Raw genomic sequence first — 27,504 nt, 5'->3', positions numbered from 1 at the left:
TCACTAGCTGACTTTTAACCTCTGTCTGTTGCTAAAATCAACGTTTTTCATCGACAACCGAGGTTTTTATACAGACAGATTTATCATAGTGTCAAAGTCCACCATTTGTGGACACGTTGCGTGACACTTTTTTCGCTTCTAGTGACAAAATAGTGCTCAATATGTCCTAATGTTTGTTATTTATCCACAGGCGACACAAACTCAACATCTGACTGTTGATTCACGCGTTTAATAGACTCTCTATGGGAAATTCCCTTTACCGGTCCTAAATATACTAAAATCAAGCATAAAAATAAACTTCCATGCATTCTGGGTGCAAATTGCGTCAATTTTCGACGAGTTTGTGGTTTTATTTATTTTGTCCAATTTGTTGTGTTTTTTTTTTTTCATTCGATTTTCTTAGTCTTCGTTCTCCTCTTAACCGGCTCATAAAACAAAGCAAGGACGGTGACTCTAAGCGACCTCGTCCCACAAATCGCTTTTGCTTCACAAAGCACAGAATCGCCATTAGACTAGGAGTATTTGATTCCCTCCTTCGCTTAGTTGAACATGACTGTAAGTAAACCTCGAGGGAAAAAAAAAAATGCTCGCACGAAATGTTTTCCTCGAGGTTATGCGTCACGCACGATGGACTAAGCGAAAGAGGGACCACTCATAGGCTAAATCGCCATAAAAACACAACTGCCATAAGGACAGATGAATTAACCATCGCATCAACTCATCACGGCAACCGTACAGGGGCACCCAACGGATCGTTTCGGTAAATTATCTGTTCGGAAGGCTTTTAATCCCCTCTGATTTTCTTGAGAGAATTGGCACCTCGAACTTTCGTGACATGAGAAATTTAATGTCTGTTGTTTTCGGACTGTTAAAAATGTCGTTTTGAGTACCGAAAAAAAGATCAGCTATCATTTTCGGAAAGGCGATAAGACCTAAGGTTTTCGGGAAATGGACAAAAAAGCCCTAATAAATTCGAGAATACTCAAGTTCCCCTAGAATATCCGAACAGATAAAAGTTTTTTAGTGCAACCTAAAATTAACCTACAGAGCTTTAAAAGTACTCCAGATAGCCTAAAACAGCATCTAACAGCATTAGAGAGGAAACGGTCGTTGGGTGCCCCTGACCGTACTGCGCTGAGAATTTCAAATGCTATTCGGTTTTCTGTGATCGATGTTTCCATGCGCTTTTCCAGGCTTTTTTGGCGTGAGCACAGTCACAATCCAACAGCCATTTGAAATTACACTTTGTACACCAAGAGTGGAAAATGCATATGTTACGTGTGACATTACATTACAAGTAAAGTTTATTTCTTTATTTTAAAATAGCTTTACTTAAGCATATTTAGGACTAAAGGGAGTTTCTCTTGCAAAATCTCTAACACATCAACAGTCACATACCACCGAGTTTGCGCGGCCTGTGGATAACAAATACTCCGATATATGATTGAACAGAACCAAAAAATATACGAGTCAAAAGTAAATGCAAAAACAAGAATAAGACAAAAAAAGTACTCAGTCTCCACGGTAATTTGGAAATTAACATACAGAAGGTGGAAGGGAAGCTACCAGTTTTTCTTTACACTTCCTTAATTTGGCAAATATTCGGTTAAACATTGAAGCAGCCCCTCTAAAAATTAAACACAGTGAGCTTCTTCATTAAGTGCAATTTCTGGGGGAACATCCCTAATGAAATATTATTAATTTCTACGTGTATATAGAGGATATTACACGGTGGCGAGAAGATATGAATTTTATGTTCGAGTGGCAAGAACAATATCTCACGAGTGAGCGAAGCGAACGAGTGAGATATTGTTCTTGCCACGAGAACATAAAATTCATATCTTCGAGCCAACGTGTAATGTTCTTTTTATTACATGGAGAAACCAATTCAACAAAAGCAAAAGGCGGGAATCGTGCCGTCATTGAACGATACGACACTCACAAAGGTGACATACGGAAAATACGCCACTCGGGTCCCGGATGAAGTGGCGGATGGAATCTACGAGTGGTTTAGTTCCCAGTAAAACACTCTTCTCCATATAATAAATTTCAATATTACATCTCTCACATCTCTTAGACAGCTCTCACAACCATAGACAACGTGAGCATATGAGGAAAACAGCTATTCCCAAAATATGTTTGATTCTTAGCATAGTCTCTATACAACTAGTGGTACAGAGTTACTTCCAGTCCCCACATTAGCGTTGCAAATGTTTTCACACATGTAACTACAAACTGCCCACTCGAGAGTTTCCACTGCCACCCTAGCATTAACTACCAAGGTCCATGGAATAATTCTGGTAAAGTTAAAATTTGCTAGCTTTCCAAGTAAACGGGACGGCCATAGTCGGTCACGGGCACCCGGACTAAGTTTTTTACCTGTCATAAACGTCACTTGGTGGTACATTTTGGTAACAGCTTTAAATTTTAGAGGGGCCACGGCTCGCTAAATTGACCAATCACAGCGCGTGTAATAACTGAGAGATATAATAAGAGCTCTTACGAGTATTTACTAATGGTCTCTGTCTTTACGTTTAGATTTTCTTTGTCCTGACATTTCGACCAGTTTCTTATCCAGCTTCCGATGAAGCAGCACTTTACGATTAGCGTCCAAAGCTTTGGGTTTAGCACTCTTTGGCTTGCTGGCAAGCTGCCTAGCTCTCACTTTAGCCGCTTCTCCGCAGCCGTGAACCTCAGGGATATGATGCGACAAACAATAAGTTCTTTCACAACATTTGCACAACTGTCCCAAAGTTCTTATGCTCTGGTTACACCCATTAAAGGCACATTGGGTGTCTAATTTGGTGAACGAAGCCAACATCTTGTCGAAGTCTTCCTCTGGTTGTTTGGGAGAAGGTTTATTTGTTTTTGCCTTGTTTTTCTGCAGTTTGGAGATTGTTCCAGCGCGTGTTTCCTCACTCCGCTCCATTTTGCTGCTTTCCCCCAAGTTTGATCTCATTATCTGCTCGCAGCGCAGCGAGTGAAGCTGAAGATTACAGCTCGGTACTCGCTTTTTGCACAAAGAGCAAGTAGTGACTAGTTCAGAATCCTCTTCATTATCTGTAGTCACAAAGGAAAAAAAATAAAAAACAAAGAATTCTTTTTTTCAAATTCGGCATCAACATACACCTTAAGAGTTGGCTGGCAGCTGTTGCATGTTGAGTTTCCATGCAGCTCTTTCCATCACATATGTGAACTGACTAGAACTACCATTGTTTATCAATCGTATCACACAGATGGCAAACCCGGTCGGGGGAAAGAAGTATAGGGAGAATACTTAGGCTATTGAAATTGTCAAAATCGCTTCAATCATACTTCCTCCTATCCTCCCTTAGAACATCGCCCATTGCGGTCAGTTTCCCTCCTGCTCAAGAAACAGTTTGTCTCAGATTACCACAAGCAAGATTTGGAATTTTTCATGAGGTAAGACAAAAGAAATTCCGACCCATTATTACAAACAAATCTCTGGGGCGTTTTGTTATCAGTATGGAATGTTTGAGGTTGACTCTCTGGACTTTCTTGAGCAGGGAAAAGTTGATCGCGAGAAGAAATTAGAGTGTTTTCCATAAGCAAGTCAAGACACTGGCAACCTCTTTCCCATAGTCTTTTCTCCTATAGATTAAAATTCTAAATCAAATTGACTTCTAAGTGTCTCCAATTAGCACAACATTGCTAAATACATATGACACTTAAATAAAGTTATTTCTTTCACCCTGGTTCCAAATTTTCTCTTTTCTAGGAGCAAGGAACTCATAGACTCCATAAACAAACCTTTTGACGCTGGTTTGGCTTTTCTAACCACAATATATCTCTCTTTTCCCTCTCCTCTACTTTCATGGCAGAGCGACAACTTCTCCGCAATGCTATGAACATCAAACCTTTGCTGGGAGTTCAAGGTCTTCGGAAAGGAGAGCTCAAACTTGGACCCATCTTGAATAAAATCCACAATTTCTTTCTCAAGAGTTTCACGGCTGTATTTTGCCGTCGCGGTATTACTACCAGGTAGTAGAGGTTCGTTTATGTCTTTCTCGCCTGGCTTTGAAGGGATTCTTTCACTAACAGCCGGTGGTTCAGGAGTTACATTCACTGGCTCTTGCTGTGAGACATTCTCTGTTGTACTGGATTCAACTTCACTATTTATTGCTCTGTTCTCTACGGCCTCTACTACCTTTAACTTCTCTCTCTCTTTGACATCGTTTTCTTTAAGAATGATGGTTTTCTTTGCATTTAAACCCTTTTTCTTCTTGTAGTCTCTTGTCGTTTGGGTCAACAGAACTTCACCATGTTCGTTAGAGCAAGAATCAACCGCCGTCGTGAGCGAATCCTGAAGATACTCGTGAGCAGATCTGACCTCGCCTTCACTGCTCAAGTATTTCACAAGAGATTTAAGGAAGTCATCATGGCTAACAGTCTCCGAATCGGCTACAATGGCAAGATGGCGTCGGGCTCGGGTTATAGCAACGTTGATTCGTCTGTGTTCGGCAAGGAAACCAACTTCTCCTAAAAGCAAAGATACAAGAGCATTTTCTAACAACATCGTGTACCTTTAACAGGCGAGGAAAAAAAAAAAAACATTCATAATTTGCGGTAAAACGCGCGGAACACGCAACTGGCGAGAAGTGCAGGAAACATAATTTGCAGCAAGCCCGGGAAGACATTTCATGACAGGTCCCGAGAGAAACAAGTGATTTTGTTTCCGAGAATCTCAATATTTCCCGGTGGTGGAGCCGAGAAATATTGAGATTCGAGGGAAACAATATTAACTGGTTTCGCGAGGGACCAGTCACTAAGTGATTTGTTATATAGCGCAACGAAGACATTACAAGGTGTAATGTGAAAACAAATCAACGGCGGTGTTTAATGAACATTCTGTTACCCTCTGACGACAAAGATTTTGTAATGTTACCGCTCAGATACTTTTGGCGGGAAACAGTTATTTTGTTAGATGTCATGTGACCTCGAAGAAGCCAATGCATGAGAACACTCGGTGTTGGGGATACAATTCCAGTTATATATCCTGTATATAACAATGGCGTTTAAACCAAGGTTCTTAGTGTACAGAATGTATTCTCGACAAAACATCAGAAAAACGAAAAGTTGCTGGGCTTGAGGACTGTTCTTCCACATAAATCTCTCTTTTCTGAGAAACGATATTTCAAAATTATAATATTTCAAAATTTAGAGACACTAGCATTTCCAACTGTTTCCCTAGAATGCTCCTCACTTCATTTTTCATGACTGATTGAGTCCCGCACGGTTTATTGTGAAGAGAGCAACAAGAAAAACAGGCTGCAAAACCGAAAAAAAAGCACCAGATTAATCTAAATTACCTTTTTTGTTGGAGCGAACTAAGGATATCACAACAGCTTCCTTCTCTCTTCCCTGAAAGCCATCAACGGATTTTATTTCTAGCGCTGGGTATGTCGACGACAGACGCAGTCTTAGCAACTCCACCTAGAAGGGAAAGATCGTTGCTTTATAAGAACTGTATTCGATAACTTACCATGCTCCGTGCTTTGCCGTTGTCTCCTAGGAAAGTTCTTGGTATTTTGACATCGTTTTGACATCTTTTTGACAACTTCTGATGGCTTCCGTTTCAAATAACCTATCAAACTGCGACAACTTGCCGCTCAGTGGTTTCAAACGTTCGTAGGTCGAGACTTTTGAAATTCCCACAAGACTGTAGAGTGAATTTGACAACTGAAAATCTCCGCCCTCGACAGTTCCCATGTCTTGATAAGCCAGTTCAAATAGAAGCCAAGAAAAAATTTGTCAAAAAAAATTTGTCAAAAAGATGCCACAACTGAATCAAGTGGTAACGGTACGTTACGTATCTCTGTAACAGCTACTTAACTTCAGTCTTTACCAGTCCTGAAACCGTTTGGGAAATCAAGCGCTAGCTTTAGGCACTAAGACATTTAAACTGTTTACATTGCTCATTATCATTGGTTTCCAGTTTCCAAGGCAACCATCCACCAATCATAACTCCCGTTGGTTACCCAAATGATGTGTTTTCCGTTCAATCACCTGCAAGTTATAAGGAGCGATGACGGCGATATCACTTGGCTGAAGTCCAGCGGTAATAAGTGCCACAACATGCGCAGCCACGATGTCAGCCTCGCCTTCATTCCCTTTCGATACTTCATCTTCCACCTCCTTTTCTCTGACGTCACATCCGGCGGTGTCTATCAATAGAAGCGGAAGTGACGTGTCATCTGTTTCCTGTACTCCTGGAAGATCCTTCAGCAAATGAGATTTGACGGAGCTGTCTGCCTTTAGTCGACCCTCGTAAAGTTTCTCTGACGACCATTTCATGATCGCCTCATTCATTCTGTGTGAAGAAAGTCAAATATCGTAAAAAAAATCAATACCTGAACATGATTTTAAGTCATCATTTCGCGATAAAATGGGTTAGAATACCATGATGCACAAAACTCTCTAACTGTGTATAAAAAATATCATTTTATGTAAAATGCAAAGCTATAGACTTGGAGTCTTGATTCCTTAGTGGTTTGGTAGAAACGAGAAGCGATCAGAGAGAAACAGAGATGAAGCCGAAGTCGGAGGTGTGGCGGCCTCATAATCAGACTCCAGATCCAGTGGTCGAGGTTCGAGCCCTGGCCGAGGACGCTGTGTTGTGTTCTTGGGCAAGACACTTTACTCAACAGTTCCTCTCTCCACCCAGGTGTATAAAGGGGTACCAGCGAACTTAATGCTGGGGGTAACCCTGCGATGGACTAGCACGAGGGAGTAGAAATACTCCTAGTCATCTCATGCTACAGAAACCGGAGATAAGCGCCGGTTTGATGGGGCACTTGGCTCATATGCAGACTCTTTTTATTCAAGACAGGTCTTAGCAAGTGTCTATAGCCCGGGTTGTCTTTACATCAATCTAGGCACCGTGCGCTGGGTGGTGTTCTGAACGCACCATGTGTTATCTTTTTACTAACCTATACTGAGTAGTTAACATGCGTACGGCGCCATCTCCCAGTAGTTTTATAAGTCTCTCCATTAACGTGACTTCTAGACCTTGTTTAGCCGCCTCCGTTGATAAGATTGTTGGAGGCAACTGGAGATGATCACCAGCAAGAACACACCTGTGATGGCAGAAAACAGCGCTTAAATCGGAGCCTGAGTAAATGCTTAACTCACCTTACTTTCTTCACATGTACAATAAGTCTCCGCGCAAGGAACGTGGGAGACTGGACCCAAAAAATTCCCCACTGATGACGCGGTTCTGCAGTCTACAGAGATTCGTACAGTCTCATTGGTTGTTCGTTGCCCTGGAAAAACTCCAAAACTGAGAAACAGCCAATCAGGATGCTACACGCATCCCTGTCGAGCCGCGTCATCGGTAGAAAATTTTGGGCCTTATCCCAGGGTTGGGTGAAAGTTTACAGGGGGGGGGGGGGGAGGACTTCGCCCCAAGGGTTTATTTCCTTGAAAATGTTCTCTGGGGTCAGGATTGGGGTGGAAGGGTAATTGAGGACCTGAAAAAAAAAAAAAAAAAAAATCCGCTCTTCAGAACTGCTATACAGTCATGTCAATAATTTCGCTACCTTCTCCCTTTAAATCTTTGATGACTGGTATTAACGTGGCTGAAATTCCAAGTAGCCTACAGTTCCCCTTACAACCAAAGTTTAGCAAGCCGTTAAGGAACAGGGAAATGGGGGTGACGAAAGAGGAAGAGAGAGTAGGTTATAATTTCAAGTCACATCAACACAAACTTTCAAGACAAGAGAGATGGAAACAGAATGGCAATATATTTCTCTCGATTTCTCTGTACTAATATCATAGTTTACCTCTGGCATTACATACCTTGGCGCCCGAAGTAACGGTATCCAGCAGCCAGCTTCAAGAGACTGTGCAGCTTCGTCAATAACAACCAAATCAAAATGTTCTAGCTTCACAAGTTTAAGCGGGCCGTCCGAGGATGCGCTAGTATTGGTTGCCAAGACAACATCAGCTTTGGTTAGAATTTCTGTTATGGCTTTGTCTTCTCTTAGTTTGAGCTCTCCTTTCAGTGATTTTATTTCTTGTTTAAGATGCTTCTTTTCTGAGAGATTTCTTGACTTTCTTACTTTTGCCTGTGTGTAAATTAGTAAATACAGAGTTGCCAGTTAGACAGCAGCGAGTTAGACTGTCTATGAGGTGAGACACTTTTAGGGAATGGCATGAAACATGGGCGCCATACTGCCCTTTTGGGTTTGCGATGGCTAAAGTGACCTGAGCTGCCAGCTGCAGCTAGCAGTAAGTTAAGGTAATTCTCTGCTTTTCATCTTCTATTCCAGTGCTGCTTGTATCCTCCTAGTATAAGGCTGACCAGGGGGTTATTCACAAAGCATGGAGGACTTGAATTCAGGATCATGAAATTTAAGTCCGTCTATTGGAAGGGAGGGGCAATTTGAACCCAGAACCCCTGGATCAGAAAGCCATTACCCTCAACACTATGCCACCGCAAACAATTGAAATCTAAGACTGAAGAAGAATACAGTGAAATTGACAATGAACTTGGACAATGTTCATACCAGTGTGTCATCAATATCCTTTCTCACATCTCGTACAATGGCTGTGCCTTCAGAATTAGACAGCAAGGCATCCAGGGAATGCTCTTGAACAACACTGAGCAGACGAGCAGGATGACCAACCCTCACAACCTGACAAATTTAGAAAAATGAACTCAGTTACCAAATGTCAATGATTGTCTGTAGCTACAGCAGTTAAGTTGTGCGCGCACGATGTACGACACTTGAAACGGCGCACGCCTCTGCAACAAATTTGCACGTGCAACATTGCGCAAGTTTTCAACGGGTTTCTAATTTAAGCTGTTTTACGCTCAATTACTATACTTTGTAGCCTTGAGAGTACTATTTTTAAGTCATTGGAAGTTTATTTGTACGTGTATTCAGTTATTCAAGGCTTTTTCATGCGTATTTGTTTCGCGTGTACGCTATCCTTGTTTCTAGGTCTTTCTAGTAAGTTCTGTGGTGTCGCGAAAGCACACGCGTAGCGCCGCCACACCCAACTAGCATTATAAAAAAGTAGCTTTTTCGTTAGCAAGATCAGTTGACGCAAGATCTGTTAATTCACCGCAAGTTAACAAGTTTCTCCAAGTTTATCATTGTTCTGGTGATCAAGGCAGCACCAAGGTAATTATTTTTTTACGCTATTTTACTTCGTTTATGTAAGCGGTTTGTATCTTTAGTCGTTTAAGTTCAGCTTCACCGCTTCTGAATTGTAAATTTAAGTCTTAAGGTTTTAGATAAAGTCAAGTTGTATACGGCATCGTTTTACCGTTACTGTAAATCGATCTTAAGTTTTCTCCTTTCACTTTTGCAACTTTCGAAGCATGTGAAATGTATTTATATCCTGTTATTTTCGCAAGCTCATTTGTTGTTTACTTGTATATTTTATTTTAGTTCTCACGGTGTTTATAGAGTTTTTAAAGAATTTTAATAAACAGCAGTTTGTGAACCGACGTTTAACCAAATCACTGGAGCAATATTGTCCACGTGATGTTTAAGCAATTTGTTGTTAAAATAATAAAGCTCTACTGGGCACTTTAAATTGCTGAAAATGTCCAGAAAATACCATATGAACCTTTCAGTGAATGCAAGTGAAAAATGGAATTCTTTTTCTCTTACCTTTAGTTTGCCTTTTACCAACTTCTCAACCATGTTATCTACTGCAACATTTGAAGGTGCACAAGCTAGAACCTGTCATAAAACCACATCAAATCATTACTCGAATGAGTATTATTTAATAATAGCCAGTCTAGATAATTATTATGCAGTGGCCTCAAATCTGTAGGCTGGCTTTTGCAGTGGTGTTGAGTTCCTGGGCAGGAAACTTCCTAGCCTTTTCCAGGCTCTCAGGAATTGGGGATGAGCAAAGAAAAGAGGTGAGCGAGAGAAAAATGAGGGAGGACAAAGGCAAGGAAGGGAAAAGATCCCTTCCTAATTTTTTCTCTTGCTCGCCTTTTTTTTTTTGCTCCTCCCCAACTACTAACTGGAACAGGCTTGGAACTTCCCTTTCAGTGTACAATAAGAACGTATGAGGTCTGAGGTGTCTTCTCTTTTCAAATTACAGATTGAGCTGTCTTCTGTACATATCAAGGTCTGCATATGCTGTAAAGATGAGGACATTTGCTTTGGAGATTGAATTGTTCAATTAAGGGTGCATTTCTTTGGGAAAATCCACGATTGGATTCTTAAATTCAAAAATGGCTTTTGTGTTTCTTAAATAAAAAGATTAATAAACTGAAGATCACTCTGATCATGATGCATAAAAGGAACCAAAGAATCCATGCCTGGAGTGGATTCTTCAGTTCATCCCTGTTTCCAATGAAATGCACCCTAGGAGATCACTCACAGTATGTGTACTGTATAGGTGTCCATTTTATATTGAGTTTTACACTTCAGAGAGGTGTCCAAGTATTTCAAATTCAAAATTACTGTGGTGTTCATGATAAAACACTATTCAGCTACACTGATCTAGAGATAAGCTATCCCAACAAACTGAGTGATATTAAACCTCACCTTCATGTTGAGATTTTTGACTGCCTGGATAATGATCTCGACCACAGTCGTGGTTTTTCCAGTTCCAGGGGGGCCATGAACAATGGCTACCTCTCTCTGACATAAAGCAAACTTCACAGCTTGCCTTTGTGAATCATCAAGATCAGGATTGAAGAACACACAAGGCTTCTCCCCTCCTTCAGTAAAAGGTCTTATTTGTAATGGCGACCCAGGAGACAAATGTCCAAACAGCACATCGATTAAGTGAGCAGCAGGTCCCTCTCTGTACTTAGTTAAAGTATCAAGGGCGCTAAAAGTCAAAAAGCAGCAGATTAGTCCTAGACAGTTAACAACTTACAATGTTATTAAAACATTTTGGCTTCCAAAATCAAAAAATTTCAAAGCTAAATTTTATTGCAATTGGTTCATCTGGGGTTGCTTCAGACTTGTTCAGCTTGCATATGTAAAAATGTAAGCTCCAAGGTCAATGGAAATGCGGAGGGAGTGGAAGGTCTTAAAATACAAAACTTTTGAAGGAAAGTATGAAGATAAAATGGAATTTCCAGACAGATCGGGGCAGGGGAGGGGGGGGGGGGGAGGGCAAATTCTAACCGCAAATTAAAATACCTTCAATGGGGTGCAAAGATATTTTCAGAAACAAAACATTCGTATCATATGTCGAAATTGGATGTTTATCGTATTAGAAATCAGAAAGATAATGCACTAGATAAGGAACTTTTATTAGAACATTTTTCCTCGCAAACCTTTTGATCCTCTTGTGAGTAATGTCATTTGCTAGTTTGATAAGTTTAAATGGCCCGTCATCATCAAATGCAAGGCTGTCAGCTGTCTCATCAAATGCTACTGTTATAGCTGTCTGGGTTACACGGCTAACGATTCCAGAGGCAATGTCACTGGCTTTTTGGTTGGCATTTAACCAACCAAGTCCAACTATATCACCTAAAATAAAATATATTATTAAAAAATGTTTACCCTATCTATACGTTTACAGGGCTGTCATTAAGAACCATAATGTGTGCAGAGAGTACCCTGCAAGTATGTTCTTTGTGGGGAGAGGAGAGAAGGCTACATGTACAGTGACACCTGTTATGACTGACTATGCTTTTAAATGGGTTCTTGATGTCACAGGTGCAGTGCTGGAAACAACAGTCCACCCTTGGCCACTTTTTTTTTAATATTGTTCAATTAATTTTACAGTATGTTTGGACATCATATCTGAGTAACTAAATGAAATAGTAGTTTGTCCTGAAAATCTTGTTTACAGACCATGTTTGTTTTGAAATATATACCCAACTAGTTTAGCTCTTTAGTTATTTTGGGTGACCAGCAACTGTATATGTATGAATTAATTTTTTAATTTATTTATTAATTAGTAATTAAGTTAATTTTACAGTTCAAATAAACCTTGTTGTTGTTGTTAATTCATTTGATTTGGTATATTTTCCTGCTGAAATGGACTTTCCACACTTGCGTTGATATGAAACAAATATGTGTACTTTCATCATTGACAATTGTCCAATAATCACTGCTAAGTATTCTTAAAAGTATTACTTTGTGTATGACTTTGGATTGATTTTTCAGTTTATCACTTAAATTGTTAATCACTTCTAAGTAAGAAAAAGTATTTCCAGCACTAGTGAAAATAGTCTTTTGTTGATACAATTCACTCTCAAAGTAACAAGTTTGTAGGCCAGTTGACTCAAACTAAGTGCCAGTCCTTGTTTATATACAATAATGGAAGGAAATATGGTTGGTGCAAAAATGAACCAGAATTAATAAAATCACCTCCCTTCAAGTACAAAAAAAGCCCTGATTTAACTTTATCCCCCCTTCAAATACTTCAAATACTTCTTTGGCTGGGATCATTACATCAGAGAAAAGATGCCATTCTAAATCTAAAATTGATGATGAAGAACTTGCCACTGAAAGAAACTTCTTTGAAAAGTTGCCTAAACTTAAAAAGACACTGAACATTTGGTCGTCTCCAGACATATCTATATATGGGAGAGTAAATATAGACAAAACATTGGCAATATCCAAACTAACTTTTATCTGCAGCATGTTAGACACTCCAAAAGGGTTTACCGATAAAGTAAATAACATAATATTCGATAACATATAGAAGTACAAGAATCCAAAACCCCCAAAAAATGACTATAATCAAAAATAAGAAGGAGGGAGGACTTGATATGTCAGATTTTACATTATTTGATAAATCATTAAAGATAGTCTGGGTAAAGCGCTTATGCGCTAACGATAAAAGACCATGCAAATTTATCCCACTATCCTTACTTTCCAATGTAGGCAGCAACTTTCTTTTCTGGTGTAACTATCACATTAATTATTTACCCCTGAATGAAAACTTACCAAAATTCTATCGAGATATAATTTCCCACTGGCAGAAAATTAATAGCACTAACCCGAAAACAAAAGGAGAAGTGTTAAATCGAATAATATGGAACAATCAGTTTATTTGAGCAAACAAGTCATCTGTTTTTTTCCCTGGTTGGAAAAAAGTGGGCATTGAAAATCTCTCATGCCTTTTTGACAACGAAAGCAACACCTTGATGACTTTTACAACCTTCACGCAGAAATACGTTAAGAGTACTTTTCTACAGTATTACAGTCTTCTATCTGCAATACCACAGGAATGGAAAACTATGCTAAAGCAGGAATGTCTTCTACCATCAACTGAATACGTAACACTTGCAATCGAAAAGCTCACATGCAAAACAATTTACAATACTTTACTCAATCACCAGCACTTCCCTCCTCCAACTGCAGAGAGAAGACTCATTGAATGTGGCTTTATCTTTCAAGAAAGACAAAAAATCTACTCACTTCCTTTTCATGTCACAAGTGAGGTAAAATTATCTGTGTTTCAATATAAAATAGTTCATAATATTCTGTATACAAATAAAATTCTGTACAAGATGAAAACGAAACAACAACCAGATTGTCCTTATTGCCATGACATTAATCAAACACCACTCCATTTATTTGTGGAATGTCCAATTGCTGAATCCTTTTGGAATAAATTTACAAAGTGGTACCACACTACATGTGGAGGAAACATTGCTTTGGAGCAAAACGAAATTATACATGTTGTTTTAAGATACACCTCGTCCAGTTTAACCCTAAATCACTTGATCATGATTGGAAAACATTTTCTTTATATTAATGCAGTACATGATGAAATAAGACCCCAGTTCACAGATTTTGTAACCTTTGTTAAAGAAAAAATTGAATTAAAAAAATACATCGTGATTACGACAAATAAACTACCTTCTTTTAACAAAAAATGGTCCAACTTTTTGAAAAATAAATTATTGGAGGCTAGCTGTGCAAATGCAAACACTGTTACTATCCATTTGTAAGTAACTTAATTAAATTTATCAATTTGTTAAGTAATTGTATTGTATCGTAGTATTAGTATTGTTCTTAGTAGCACAAGTGTTGTTTTGTTACTGTTATCGCATTGCAAGTAGTTTCATTTTTCTTTGACTCATTTTTAGTATCTTATTGTAAAGTAATTTGTTGTGCATGAAATAAAAAAATTTATTTAAAAAAAAATACTAGTTGTGCGTATAATGATCAATCATGTCTTCATATCTTTCTCCATAGTTCAAATATTTGATATTTCATATAAGCTTATTCACTTGTAATATTAGCCTTATCAAATATACAATATCCTGCATTTTTTGTGTGTAGACAGACAGAGAGACAGACAAACAACCTTAATTAACGCATGATAACGCCCCATTTTTTGCACGGCCAAATGCAAAAAAACTCCTTTGTGCGGCCTAAGTTGTTGGGCTTGTATGGGAGTGTTTGATATGCAGGCTATAAAAATTAAAGTTCAGTAGCTTATGGGGTCATGCATAATGAATATTTAATTTAAATTAAACTTCGTACAAAGTATATTCTCTATTTTCCAACTGCCCATAATTCACTCTGTTTGCCCCCCAAATTTTGCATAAACTGTTGTTGTGAAATACTCTTGGGAGGTCTGCATATTCCCAAGAGCATTTCACAACAATAGTTTATGCAAAATTTGGGGGACAAACAGAGTGAATTATGGGCAATTGGAAAATAGAGAATACATGATAAATACAGTTCATCTACAGTAAAATCATATATGGTAACATAAGGTTTTACAAACTCCGTGGCTCTGGAACCAAGGGAAACTTTTGCGTAAGAAAAAAACTCCTTTCCCTGAGAAGAGAAATTTTATTATTTAGGAACACCATTGTGGTCTACTATTTACCTGGAGTAAGAGAATGCGAAGGTAGTTTTCCATCTGTACCCGGTTTGTTGATTTCAAAAGTCAAAAGCGACCTTCCATATAAACCTGTTCTCCGCGCTCGAATACGAAGTTTCAGTAGACAGACACCCCTTTTTTGAAGTTCCTTTGGACTTATGTTTTCTTGCAGAGTTCTTGTTTCCTCGATTTCTGCTTTTCTTTCTAAATTTAGAAGAGAAATTGTTTTCAACACAAACCGAGAAACGTCGGCCGCCATGATGACTCACTACAGTGCAAGGCAAATGAACCACAAATGCAGAATGGGCGTAAACGCAGATCGTTTCAAATGCAGGCTCAATCAGTGCCCAGGCTCCATACCGTGAAGGGATTTCCCACTCTGCAGTAACATCGCAGACAGACAGGTATCTGTAAGTATTCTGTTTCCCATTCTATGTATTTCTTTTATTTCTTGCAGGTAGGTAAGTCTCTTTGCTTGTTTCCAATGGAAACAACATAACATAGGCTAGCACAGCACAAGTCACATGTAACATTTATTCAGTTTTCAATTATGCTCAGATTGCTGTCAGATTGCTGTCAGATTGCTGTCAGATTGCCATAGACATTGAAAATGGTCTTTAGAACCTAGTGACTTGGTTATGATTAATGGGGTGGTATTCAAAAGAAGTCCAAGATGGTTGAATGGAAAGTTCAACTTTATGACTTTCCATTTTCAGGAAGAGGCTGGGGGGTACAATAATTATATGTGGCAAAAACAAAAGCTATGAAAACCAAAACCAACCAAACAAAATAAACAAAAAAATGACATAGAACAGCAAAAGCAATAAACAATGGCAACAATAACAATGACAAAGCCTGTCAGTTGCAAGTATACAAGAAACTTATTAACTGTTTAAAAATTATGTCAACACACTTTTTTAGCTTGTCCAAGTTTCAATAGACCAATTTTGATATATTAAAATTCAGCCTTAAACAATAGACCTCAGTATGGGGCTCTGGGGAATAACTACAGAGTCTGTGGGGTTTATTCCCCTGAGCCTTGTGCTGAGGTCTATTGTGTTAGGCTGAATTTTAATATATCGAAATTGGTCTAATAAAGTAAGTACTTTTTGAGATAATTATAGGGAGGACAGGGGGATCAGAACCTCCCACTTTCTGTATCCTGCTCTCCTGCTTCCCGTACCTTGATCTCCCAATTCCCGCCCTTGTCTGTCCTGCTCTGGTCTCCCATAAATTCGGAGACTCAAAACACATCCTAGTCATTTAGCTGCAGAAATTTATTCTTAGGCACTTCCTTTTCCTTTTTTCCTTCGTTTTCAGCGTTACTTCTCTCACTCACACTTTATTACTTATGATGTAACCACTACCAAAGGGTTTCCAATTTTACCAGAAGTAAGCCTCAATTCTTTTAGCCCAAGGGTGAATTTTTGTTTCCTTGTCGGCTCAGAAGTCCCAAAATAAGCTAAATGCGAGTCAAATACTATTTTGAGTTCTTGTTTTTGAAAGAATTTGAATACTTAATGAAATATGACAAAAATTAGCATTTTGTTTTTCATTTCTCTCCAGGCTTCCTGCCCTCTTGAAACTCCCACTTCCTGCCCTTTTCTCTCCCACCTCCTCTCTCCTATTCTCCCAGGCTCCTGCCCCTCTGTTCCCCCCCCCCCCCCACCACATTATAGAAGATATACTTGTAGTATATTTTCATGGTAGTGATCTAAGCTTTCAAGTCACAGCTGGTGCTGCATACTCAAATACCAAGAAAATAGTTCTCAAAGATAAGAGCAGGAAAACTTAAAACCTGGAGACTTGTGCTTCAACCTGCAGATTAAAATAATATGAATTTTTTTACATAGATAAAAGGGATATTGTAGTCAGTGTCTTTCTCCATGTGACTTCTTAATATTATTTTGTTTTACAAAACAAAAAGATTGCCCCGGGGTAGATTGAACAAATATGTGCGAATGTTGTAAAATATTGTTGGAGTTTGGAAAAATAAAAATGCAGAGATCAGGTTTTACTGTAATCTAATTAGTTTGGTTGATAAAAGATAAAATCAATCTCTTCTTACATCAAAATAAAATAAGTGTTTATAAATAGTTCATAGAATTTTGCAGTGAGAGAAATGAGAATGGATTAAGTTTACGCACAAATCTCAAATGTTTCTTTAATTAATTAAAAATAGTTTCTTTACACTTTGCAGCTGTAGATGTTTTAAAATCTTAAAACAAAGGAGGACTTTGTCATTGTGAACATTAGACATTATTCTATGCAGATGGAGAAAGAATGTCCACAACATTATGTATATCCTTTTTTTTTTCATCACTGGAGGAGGCAACGTTCAATGCCCAAAAATATCGGTTTTATTTTTTGTTCTGGTCAATTTATTTAAATTTAATTTAAATTCCCGTTGCCGTGTAACGCATGATTTGGCACAATAGTCATGGAAATTTCTTTGTTGCGTGACGCGACAATTTCATTGGTCAAAAAGTCGCATCTTCAGTGCCGTCGAAGGATCTGATTGGCTTATGATTCAAACGCAGTTTGTTTGAATGGTTTCTAAACTGTCGATCTCTTCGTTCGAAGCGACCATTTCTTCCACGAGAACACGGCGCTCGTTCGTGAAATCTTTACTGAGAAGTTTGCTCAGAATTTTCGCCATATTCAAAATTTTTTTATCAAGGTAGAAGCTAAACACGTAATTTTGTATCGTAGAACTTTGCTTCTGGTTTATCTATACACTGAATTGTTGAGATTTTGGCAGACTTTGGACGGCCTCGTTGAGCGACTAGATTGAAGATGCATAAAGCGGCTACAAGAGATAAATACAGCTCTGCAAGAGTTGCAAAGGATTTGGACCAATATATTGTGGATCCTACGACAAAAAAACGTTATCTACGGGGCCGTTTTCTCGGCAAGGTGTGTTACAATCGCCACCAACGGTCATTTAAAAATCCTGAATCAACACGAGCAAACGAACCTTTGATCGCAAGTTCATTTTAGACTCCTAGTGAGGTATCTAAATTTGTCGTAAATGTTCTTGTTTTACACGATTTTACAGGGTGGGTTTGCAAAATGCTACGAACTCACAGATATGGAGACCAAGGAAATCTTGGCCGGCAAGATCATCTCGAAGACCATGTTGACGAAGCCACATCAAAAAGAAAAGGTAAGCAAGGAAAATCGCCTAAAAACTCGATCAGACGCGTTGTAGAGCTTGCTTTTGACTCCTAAATGTTTTGATATTTCTCTGATCGTTGAATTATTATCCGATTTGTGTAGATGTCTATGGAGATAGCCATCCATCGTTCAGTGGGTTTCAAATCAGAAACACACAAGCACATCGTTGGGTTTCGTGGGTTCTTTGAGGATGCAGACTATATTTACATCCTGTTGGAGTTATGCAGACGAAGGGTAAGCTTTTATGATTTTTAACACTGCTTCCGATTTTGCATCGACTACTTGTTGTATTACGTTTAATTTAAAAGCTTCATGTACATGTATTTTCATCGGATATTTAATTAAACCATCTCCTCTGCTTTTGTCGAAGTGGGACGCTGAAGGAAAAAAAGAAAAAGCCGTTTGTTACCGCGAAAAGAGTTCGAAAAGGGAGTGTTTTAGCCGCAAATACTGATTTTAGATGCCACAAAGGATCAACAAGTAGAAGATTTAGTGTTAATGTATTATTTTTTTTTAATATTCATAAACTTTGAAACATCCACGTAAGCTGACAGTTAAGTTTTGCTTTTGTTCTCCAGTTTACGTTTCAGCTGTTATTATAAAATATTCCTTGTTTGTTTTAAGTTTTTTTCACTTGCTCACTAGGAAAGCTAAATTACTCGGTCATAAGCGTGTTGCTTTAGATGAAGTTTTACAGGAACTAACACTTTTTTTTTACGGACACCTGTTGCTTCTCCACATAGAGCTAGAAGATGAATATTGCATGAACAATGCAGAATGGCGGAAATAGGATCCTAATGGCCTAAGACAAAAAAGGCTTCTTTTTCATCTAAGGCTAGAAATTTCTTTTCTACATTTGTAGTTAAGATATATTGGAAAAATACACCGTTTTTGAATGTCAGAATTGAAACAAATTGATATACATGAACTGGCTATGTAGAAAATTTCTACCCTCAAAAGCAAGACTTGTGATTATTTAAGGTGTTATTTATGCAGAATGAGGCTCAGCTGATATTAAAGGAAAAATTTGCATGTTCACCTGGTGTAAACAGGAAGCTAAGAAACAAAACATTAACTTGGGTTTATTTGACATTCAAATTAAAGCATGAGAATTAAATCCCATTCTGATAAAAAGAATTCTTACCACGTAAGAGTAGGAAAAAGAATCCTTACTAGTTCAGTTAACCTACATAGAAGCGGTGTCAGTCCATAAATTTTTAAAATTATTTTGCTCTACCCTGTTTTTTTATCATTTACCATGTTTCACTAAGAAAATTTAACACATTTGATTAGAGCTTAAAATTTATTTTATGCTAGTAAATGTAAATATACATTTTTATTAGGCAAAGTTGTCAAATTAGATGTCACATTTACATTTGTGACCATCTAATGTTATCATTTTGAAATGAATATTTTATGTTTTGGCACAAGGGGTGATGAATTATTTGTTTTATTTTTTTCAAGCCACCTTTACAACAACAAAGTCTGTTGTTGGATTTGTTGAACCTGTTGCATGTCTTGTGCCCATGTTGGTGTTATTGTCAGGCCAAAACAGTTGTAGGCTGCCCTAAATAAGAATGTTCTGATGGGCAAGACACTTAACTCTCCCACATTAAGTTTTCTTTGTGGTTGGTCATTTGTCTTTGGTACCTTTAAATTCTCCACATATGTATCTAGTCACGTTGCTTGGTAGGCTTTGATTTCCGCCGCTCTCTCGCATCTGGTCTTTGTTCCTCCCCGAGAAGTTCGTGGGAGGAGCGTGGGCTCGTTTCCCGAACAGCGGCTGGAAATCAAGCCTAGTTGCTTGGCAGGTTTATAAAATGTTTTAAAAGGGAGATGCACCAATTCTGCATTGCAATGATCACCATAACTACGTAGGTGCATGTGGTGGCTTCATGGTTAGTGTGCTCAACTCCGGATCAAGCGGTCAGGGTTCTATCCCTGGCCAGATGCATTGTGTTGTGTTCTTGGGTGAGACACTTTACTCTCGCATCGTCCCACTCCACCCAGGTGTATAAATGAGTACCAGCGAATTTAATGCTGGGCGGTAACCCTGCAATGGACTAGCATCCCATCCAGGAGGGAGTAGAAATACCTGCTAGTTGCTTCAATTGCTACTGACAAAAGCTCCAGCCTGACGGGCCATTTGGCTTGTATGCAGACTTTACCTAATACATGTGTAATTAAGCATCCTCTTTTTCTTGTTTTCACATTTCAGTCCATGATGGAACTTCATAAACGTCGAAAAGCCCTAACTGAACCCGAAGTGCGTTACTTCATGAAGCAGATAGTTGAAGGCTGTAAATATCTACATGACAACAAGATCATTCATCGTGATCTTAAACTTGGAAACTTATTCCTAAACGATGAAATGGATGTCAAGATTGGGGACTTTGGTCTTGCGACTAGAGTGATGATTGATGGGGAAAGAAAAAAGTAAGAAAATTCAACATGGTGAAGGTTATAAAATTTATAAATGTTTCAGGCTTGTTACCTTAGTTAATTATGTACATGTACTGTAACAGATTACAGTTGTGTAACAAAGGAAAATGTGATTTGCATCAAAGAAAAAGTGAATGAAAGTTCAGACCAAGATTTGTCAAGTCTGCCAGAATAGTAGACATTTATAAATATTTCAATGAGCTAATATACATGTATACACCTTGGTGGAAAGATGCAAACATGAATATGGTGTCTTTATAAGTTTGTATCTCAAAATTTGAAAATAAAAAAGGGTGAACACACTCTTTTGAAGCCATCTTTTTAAAAAGTATTGTCAAATGCTTCATTACAACTCCTAGGACATGGACTACAAGTTTTACCTTTTGATTTTATATGTATAGAGTCTGATATTATTGATTTTTTTTTTTCAGAACCCTGTGTGGCACTCCTAACTACATTGCACCTGAAGTACTCAACAAGAAGGGACATAGCTTTGAGGTGGATGTCTGGTCATTGGGATGTATTCTGTAAGTTAATAATAATTTTTTTATTAATTTGTTTCTTTCTGTTTCAAAATGTGATGTATCAAACCGGCCATTGCCCAGCTATTTGATTAGACCTGTTTGCAAGCACAATACGTTGCTTTGAATTTGACAAAGCTCAATGCAAAAAATTGCCTCATTAGAGAGGACCCCTGGATTGTCAAAGAAGCACGTGACCAGACCTAACCAGGGTCTCTCCTCTCTCGCTCCATGGGGTAGTAAGATGAGAGATCCTGGGAAAGAGGTTGTATACTTGCTCTGATGAAAATGTTTACATTCAATATTGTTGCATATCACACATGTAAAAATTAATATATCAAACACAAAACTAAAGCCTGAAATTGACCTCATTTCCAAGCACTAAGAAGTATATTATCAAGCACTAAGATTTGAAAATTCATGGTTAACACTTCTTCAGTTCTGTGTCCAGTGTTTGTGGGAAACAATTAGTAAATTATAGTTAATAGTAATATTTGCTTCAAACTTGATTTGGGCACAAATAAAAGAAGAATGATGCAAAACAAAGTTTAATGAGTTTTAGTTTTGATAGCTACATCATAGGAGTTATTTATAATCAACAGATTCCTTGCACTATTGGTAAGAATCAGAATGGAGAAAAAATTGACGGCCAGGAATTTAGTAAGGCTGAATATATATGTCAATGGGAAACGGCTTTTTGGTCAATTGGTTCATTCTTAATCATGGTAACACTGATCAACACCAAGAAATTCTAGGGCTACAATGCATGAACATTAATGCATGAAAATGTAATCAACCTGTTCTGTATATTACAGAGGCCTTATCATATAAGTATTATCTATCCACAGGTACACTCTTCTTGTCGGCAAGCCACCTTTTGAAACCTCAAGCTTGAAAGACACATACCAGCGAATCAAGAGAAATGAATACTACATTCCTTCAAAAGTCTCGCACACAGCCCAACTTTTAATCATAAAGCTATTGCGACCAGACCCCGCAACAAGACCAGGTCTACAAGAGGTTCTTGACGACGACTTCTTTAAGGGATTTACACCTAGTCGCATGCCAGTCAGTAGCTTAACTATGGTGCCCAGGTTTGCAACAGGGTCATCTTCAAATCTTCTTGGTATGTCTAGAAGGCCACTCAATGAGTTGAACTCACAAGAAACTCGTCCTGCTACCACTGCGGGAAGAAGAGACAAGGCTGCCTTTTTAGAGAAAGTTAGTAATAGAAGATCACTTGGTATCAGAGTTTGTGGTGCAGAAAGTAAACTGATTATGCCTGGTGAAGCTGTTGCTGAGGAGCTGAAAGATGAAAATCAAGAAGGTACTTTGAGACTAAATCTGAAAGCAGTTCTAACTCTAATCCTATTTAACAGTTACAAACAATTTTCCCTTTAATTACCTTTTTTCAGCATTCTTTGAACTCTTAAATATAGTTTATGATTAATTTTGTACCTTTTTTTGTCACAGTGATTCCTAAAGATTGCTACCTTGGGCAGCTCCACAGTCACATCACAGCATGTCTGGACACTAAACCATGTCACAGAACATGTATCAACGAAGGTAATTTCCATTTGATCATTAGCAAAACTTACAAGTTCATTGCAGCTGGATCCTGCTAATTCAAACTCGGTTAATTCGACCCTAAAACTGTTTTTCTTGGATTTGCCCTTCAGTTTAAGTTATTTACTAATGGCTATTTCAAACTCCCACCATTTTGAACTATGTTTCACTTCTCCTGAGGGTTTGAAATGGTAGGGTTCAACTGTATTTCCACAAGCAACATTTGATCTCCTTGCTTGTCTCATTTGCCCTGGACTACTGAAATTTGCAGTTGGGCTAGGAATTCTAAGATGCCAGCTGTGATATAATACTCTGACAGTTATGTATGGATCATTTTGAACAGTAATCAATAACTCAGAGAATTTTCGACAGTTGACTGAATGTGATTGTTATTTTTGAATAGATGAAGCAGAAGACCCTGCTTATGCACCGGTGTACTGGGTTGGTAAATGGGTGGATTATTCAGACAAGTATGGCTTTGGTTATCAGCTAAGTGACAACAGTGTTGGTGTTCTTTTCAATGACCTGACAAGGCTCATCCTTTACCAGGATGGAGAGTGAGTAGCAAATTCTTCATTTTATCCAAAATCAAACAAGCAGTAGCCTCATTTTTAGCATCCTTGACTTTGGATCAAGTGGTCCGGGTGGTTTGTGTTCTTGGGCACGACACTTTACTCTCACAGTGCCTCTCTCCACCCAGGTGTATAAATGGGTACCAGTGACTTTAATGCTGGGGGTAACCCTGCGATGGACTAGCATCCCATCCAGGGGGGAGTAGAAATACAGTGTACTCTTAGTCACTTCATGCTACAGAAACCTGGATAAGCTCTGACCTGATGGGCCACTTGGTTCATATGCAGACTTTACCTATATGGTTTACGAAGCAATACAGTGCAATTGCAATTTTTTCAAACCACAATTGCCTTGAAAAATCAACAGGTTTGATATGTCACGGGTAAATGTCTTCTAAAATGTTTTGCCAAGAACAAAGATCTGCTTCAAAATATAATTGGAAGGTTCAAAGAATCAAGTTTTTACTAAATGTGGATTCCACGTAATACACCCACAACTAATTTAAAAAATAAGGGCAATTGCATAACTCATAAAAGAGGAATTTTTTTTAACTTTAAGCAGTACCACAAGTGCTGTAACACACAGAGAAAATAAAACCAGTTGGCTAGACCTGAAGGCCACCTTGTTACGCCTTGCGGTGGTCATACATTACTGCTCTAAAGCAATATGGCATTGATGTTTTTTTCCTGCAGTAATCTCCAGTACATTGACGAGGAAGGAAGTGAACATTACCACACCTTAAAGGGCTATCCTGAATACCTTGAAAAGAAAGTTAGACTCCTGAAGTACTTCCTTAGCTACATGAATGAGCACTTGCTAAAGGTATATATTTTCTGATCAATATTGTTTTCATATACTCTGCAATACTAACAGATGTAACTTTCTAAAGGCGTTGCAACTGCATGTATACACTTAACAGAACTTTAAGTTCATCAATCTTATCTTCAGAACTTAACTTCATTAGGTAATTTAGTGGGCAACCATGCAAGCTTTCAAGCGAAAAAAAAAAATCCGCGCGTGTGCATTGTATATCCTCCTGCAAGATTTTTGTGTCCGTTTGTCCAGTTGTTTAAATGGGTACCAGCGAATTTAATGCTGGGGGTAACCCTGCGGTTGACTAGCATCCCATCCAGGGGGGGAGTAGAATTACTCCTAGTCCCTTCATGCTACTGAAACCAAGATAAGCTTCGGCCTGACGAGCCACTTGGCTCGTATGCAGACTTAACCTACATGTACCTTTACCTTGTCAAATTGTGTGCTCAGCCACTTGACTAACCGTGCTAGCCCAAAATCTCCACACACTCCATATTCCCTGAACATTTGGACATTTGGGTCTGTCCTTTAGATTGATTGCCTTGATTAAACTATTATTTATATATTTGTAGGCTGGAGCGGGTTCTAAGGGTGCTAAAGAAGATGAATCAGGAAGGTTACCTTTCTTGAAGCAGTGGTTTCGTACCAAGGACGCCATTGTACTTCATCTTACAAATGGCACTCTACAGGTAAGAGAACAAATCACTTAAGTGTCTATTGTTGGTAATTGATTTGTCAAACGATTTGGAGACCTTGCCTCGGCTCGTCACAAATTCTCTAGAGAATTTTTGCGTTTTGTGAGGCTACGTAAAAGCTAACACCCAACAGACAACTGCAGAAAAATCGCGGCGCCAGGCGCGGGAAAACGCACGTGGCCGAGTCGTTCGATTCGTCATTTGATTGGTTGAGAAAGCTGGTAAGAAATTGTTAACGTTTTCTCATAGAGATGTTTTGAAACGGAATTAACTTACAACAGCTTGAAACTTTACGGAGTTGAAAATTCTTGTAAAATGCCTCTATTGAACAAATTCTATATCAGATGAAAATTGAAAAAAAGTAAAAATAAAAATAAAAGCGTACTAAATATAGTAAGGCAAGCTGTTTAAAGCATTTTGGAATACGTGAAAGAGTTGTATTGAGCAGCTAAAAAATGCTTTGAAGTGAAACTTAATTTACCCTCGCTATGTTACTTCTATATCCTGGCTGATTGAACTGTGACTCGGTTTTTCTAAAGGAAATTTTTCTTTTTTTTTTTGTTGCAGATAAACTTTTTCAAAGACCACACCAAGATTATCGTTTGCCCTCTCATGGGTGCCGCGACGTATATTGATGAGAGCAAGAAATTCCGTACATTCCCTCTAAAGAACATTGAGAAACATGGATGCTGCAGGAGTTTAGCCAGTCGACTTCATTATGCTCGTAAGATGATCGATCAGATTCAGGAGACGGAAAAAAAGGGCAAGAAAGAATGAGCAGCATTTCTTATAGACGAGACTTGTGAAAACATTTCCTTTAACACATCTCGTTTCAATTCCTGACGGAAATTAAGATTTCTCCTATTTTAGTCAATTAGCCCTATGGGTGAAGTTTTTACCTTGAAATGACGGATTCTGTCCATTGTTAAAGTATTTATTTGCGGAGTTATAATAGGTACAATATTTTCAACTGGGAATTCAACTTTCTGTTTCAAAATTCAATTCCTTGCTTAAGATTGCTTCTGATGCACTTCCATCAATTTTGGCCAGAATTTCAAGTTTTTCACGTTTCAAGTTGATAAGATTGTTCATTCTGGAGAATCCATTCTATAATTCTGTTTTCTCAGTCTTTCTAGATATTTTCGTGCCTTTTTATTATATATGTTAGAGATTTTGAGATGAGATTGCAAAATCCCAGTTATTAAATCTTTTTGTTTAAAGACTCGTATTGGACTAGCTTGCAGTTTAGGCTAATTTCAAATCCAAATGACATCCTCCGTATGAGCCTCTATTGCAAGCTAGTTCCAGGCCACTATCGCGAATACGAATAGGGCTTATTGCCTAACGTTTATGAGTTTTGCACCATTGTACAATGACGTTAAATCACTCAAAGTTTAGTGTGTAGATACATGTATTTGCAATTATAGTTTTTCTTAATTCGAACATCATTCCAAATGAAAATAATCAAATTTGAAGAGATTTGTTCTAACAACTTTGAAAATGTGAAATTATACGTTCACAATAGTGGAAACGAATATTTCAATAGTTTATCCTTTATCACCTGTTGTATGTAAATAGCTATTTTATCTCTAATTAAAGAACTGCCTCGACAATATCCTTCAGTGTAATATGTTTTCATTTAATGTGGCTTAAGGAGCTGCAATTAAAACCATGTACCGTTGTGGGAGGGGCGGTGGCCTCATGATTGGTGCGCTCGACTCCGGATCGAGTGGTCCGGCTTCGAGCCCTGGCCGGGGACATTGTGTTGTGTTCTTGGACAAAACACTTTACTCTCACAGTGCCTCTCTCCACCCAGGTGTATAAATGGGTACCGGCGAATTTAATGCTGGGGCTAACCCCGTGATGGAGAGGGGGATACTCCTAGTCACTTCATGCTACTGAAACCGGGATAAGCTCGGCGCGGCTTGATGAGCCACTTGGCTCGTATGAAGAATTCTTTTACCGTAAAATCCCTTACTCTCCTGCAAGCACGTTACTATGTAAACCAGTTTTACCAGGTTATTTTTGTAACAGGAGGTCGAGAAGGAGTTCTGAGCTTGTCAAGTCGTGAAAAAAAAATTTAGATATAAGGATAAACTGTTAAAAACGAGGAGAACAATCACCCGCATGCTATGTCCTCTTCATTCCTGATTTTAACTATTCGGCGTGTAGTATGTAGTGTAGCCTTACCATATCAGTCCAGTCACAGGAGCGAAGAGGATGAGTGAGAGAGTGTGCGAGTATGCCTTCGTAATCAAACACCTCTTGTTTAGCATAAAAGTTCGTAGGAGGCAGCTTGGCCGAGTGGTTAGGGCGCCGGACTTGAAATCCAGAGGTCGCGGGTTCAAGTCCCGCTCTGACCACTAAGCTGGAGTTGTTTCTCGGTAGACCCTAGTTCAATTCCTTTGTTATGCTTGTAAATAGCCAACTAGTCTGCCTCCCGCCAGTTGGAATTTTTAAACTTATTAGGTTTATTTGCAACATTTGTTTCTTTCACTTTAAGTGGCATGCCTCAAAACTAGCTAGTTGTAGCTAAGTGCATCGACCACTATAAACATTAACAACAACAACTACACGCCACTCCTCGCTCAGTCTTGTCTAAAAGCGATGATCGTCGTATTGCTTCGCCCCACGTTGTTTGTCTTCATACATTTTGTTTTGGCTGATCAGATCTCTTGTAAATCCTACGTTGGCGGCGTTTATCGTATGCGGTCCTTTGCAGTTTCTGGTTTCTCATGAGAGAATCAGCCTGAGGTGACTGGCAACAGTTGGCTCCAAGGGAGAAGAGTGTTTCATCGGGATGAGGGTAGAATGCAAGGCTGATACCACGTGAAAAACGTTTCGAGACACCAACCTGACAAGAACTGATAAAGTAGGATCGCAACAGTGGACAGCTGTTTCGCCCTTCTTGGGGCTCG

At 38.6% G+C, this 27,504-nt stretch overlaps 2 protein-coding genes across 3 annotated transcripts; one reads left to right on the top strand and one right to left on the bottom strand.

Annotated features, from left to right (window-relative positions):
* Window positions 1–1,129: 1,129 nt before the first annotated feature.
* Window positions 1,130–15,155, bottom strand: LOC145499339 (DNA-binding protein SMUBP-2-like). The gene is made up of 11 exons (XM_081478846.1): window positions 14,806–15,155; window positions 11,282–11,477; window positions 10,539–10,827; window positions 9,645–9,716; window positions 8,529–8,657; window positions 7,819–8,087; window positions 6,951–7,097; window positions 6,028–6,331; window positions 5,331–5,454; window positions 3,772–4,500; window positions 1,130–3,060 (listed from the first exon to the last, which is right to left on the bottom strand). Exons 1-11 carry the CDS (start codon window positions 15,056–15,058, stop codon window positions 2,513–2,515), a joined length of 3,060 nt encoding a protein of 1,019 aa, XP_081334972.1. The 5' UTR covers window positions 15,059–15,155; the 3' UTR covers window positions 1,130–2,512.
* A 16-nt stretch (window positions 15,156–15,171) lies between these two features.
* Window positions 15,172–26,201, top strand: LOC145499340 (serine/threonine-protein kinase PLK1-like). Of its 2 annotated transcripts, none has more exons than XM_081478848.1 (11): window positions 15,172–15,209; window positions 17,858–17,965; window positions 18,079–18,210; window positions 20,195–20,412; window positions 20,850–20,945; window positions 21,788–22,266; window positions 22,413–22,505; window positions 22,909–23,062; window positions 23,771–23,900; window positions 24,464–24,580; window positions 25,154–26,201. In XM_081478848.1, exons 2-11 carry the CDS (start codon window positions 17,891–17,893, stop codon window positions 25,361–25,363), a joined length of 1,704 nt encoding a protein of 567 aa, XP_081334974.1. In that variant the 5' UTR covers window positions 15,172–15,209; window positions 17,858–17,890; the 3' UTR covers window positions 25,364–26,201. The 2 variants fall into 2 exon arrangements, with proteins under 2 accessions (XP_081334974.1, XP_081334973.1); XM_081478847.1 differs by lacking the exon at window positions 15,172–15,209 and adding an exon at window positions 17,064–17,715.
* The last annotated feature ends 1,303 nt before the right edge of the window (window positions 26,202–27,504 follow it).

Source organism: Orbicella franksi, chromosome 10 (genome assembly GCF_964199315.1).
Source record: "Orbicella franksi chromosome 10, jaOrbFran1.1, whole genome shotgun sequence".
Lineage (NCBI taxonomy): Eukaryota > Metazoa > Cnidaria > Anthozoa > Scleractinia > Merulinidae > Orbicella > Orbicella franksi.
Note: the sequence above shows the minus strand (reverse complement) of the source record. Positions and strands in the feature narration are given on the sequence as shown.

Bases quoted from the DNA above. Each gene is read 5' to 3' on its own strand.
- LOC145499339 (XM_081478846.1), bottom strand. From the start codon at position 15,058: ATGGCGGCCGACGTTTCTCGGTTTGTGTTGAAAACAATTTCTCTTCTA. The intron at 9,717-10,538 runs GTGAGGTTTAAT...GTTTTATGACAG, and splicing joins TCAAAAATCTCAACATGAAG to GTTCTAGCTTGTGCACCTTC. The intron at 8,088-8,528 runs GTATGAACATTG...ATTTACACACAG, and splicing joins AGGATATTGATGACACACTG to GCAAAAGTAAGAAAGTCAAG.
- LOC145499340 (XM_081478847.1), top strand. From the start codon at position 17,596: ATGCATAAAGCGGCTACAAGAGATAAATACAGCTCTGCAAGAGTTGCA. The intron at 22,267-22,412 runs GTACTTTGAGAC...TTTTTGTCACAG, and splicing joins GAAAGATGAAAATCAAGAAG to TGATTCCTAAAGATTGCTAC. The intron at 23,063-23,770 runs GTGAGTAGCAAA...TTTTTCCTGCAG, and splicing joins ATCCTTTACCAGGATGGAGA to TAATCTCCAGTACATTGACG.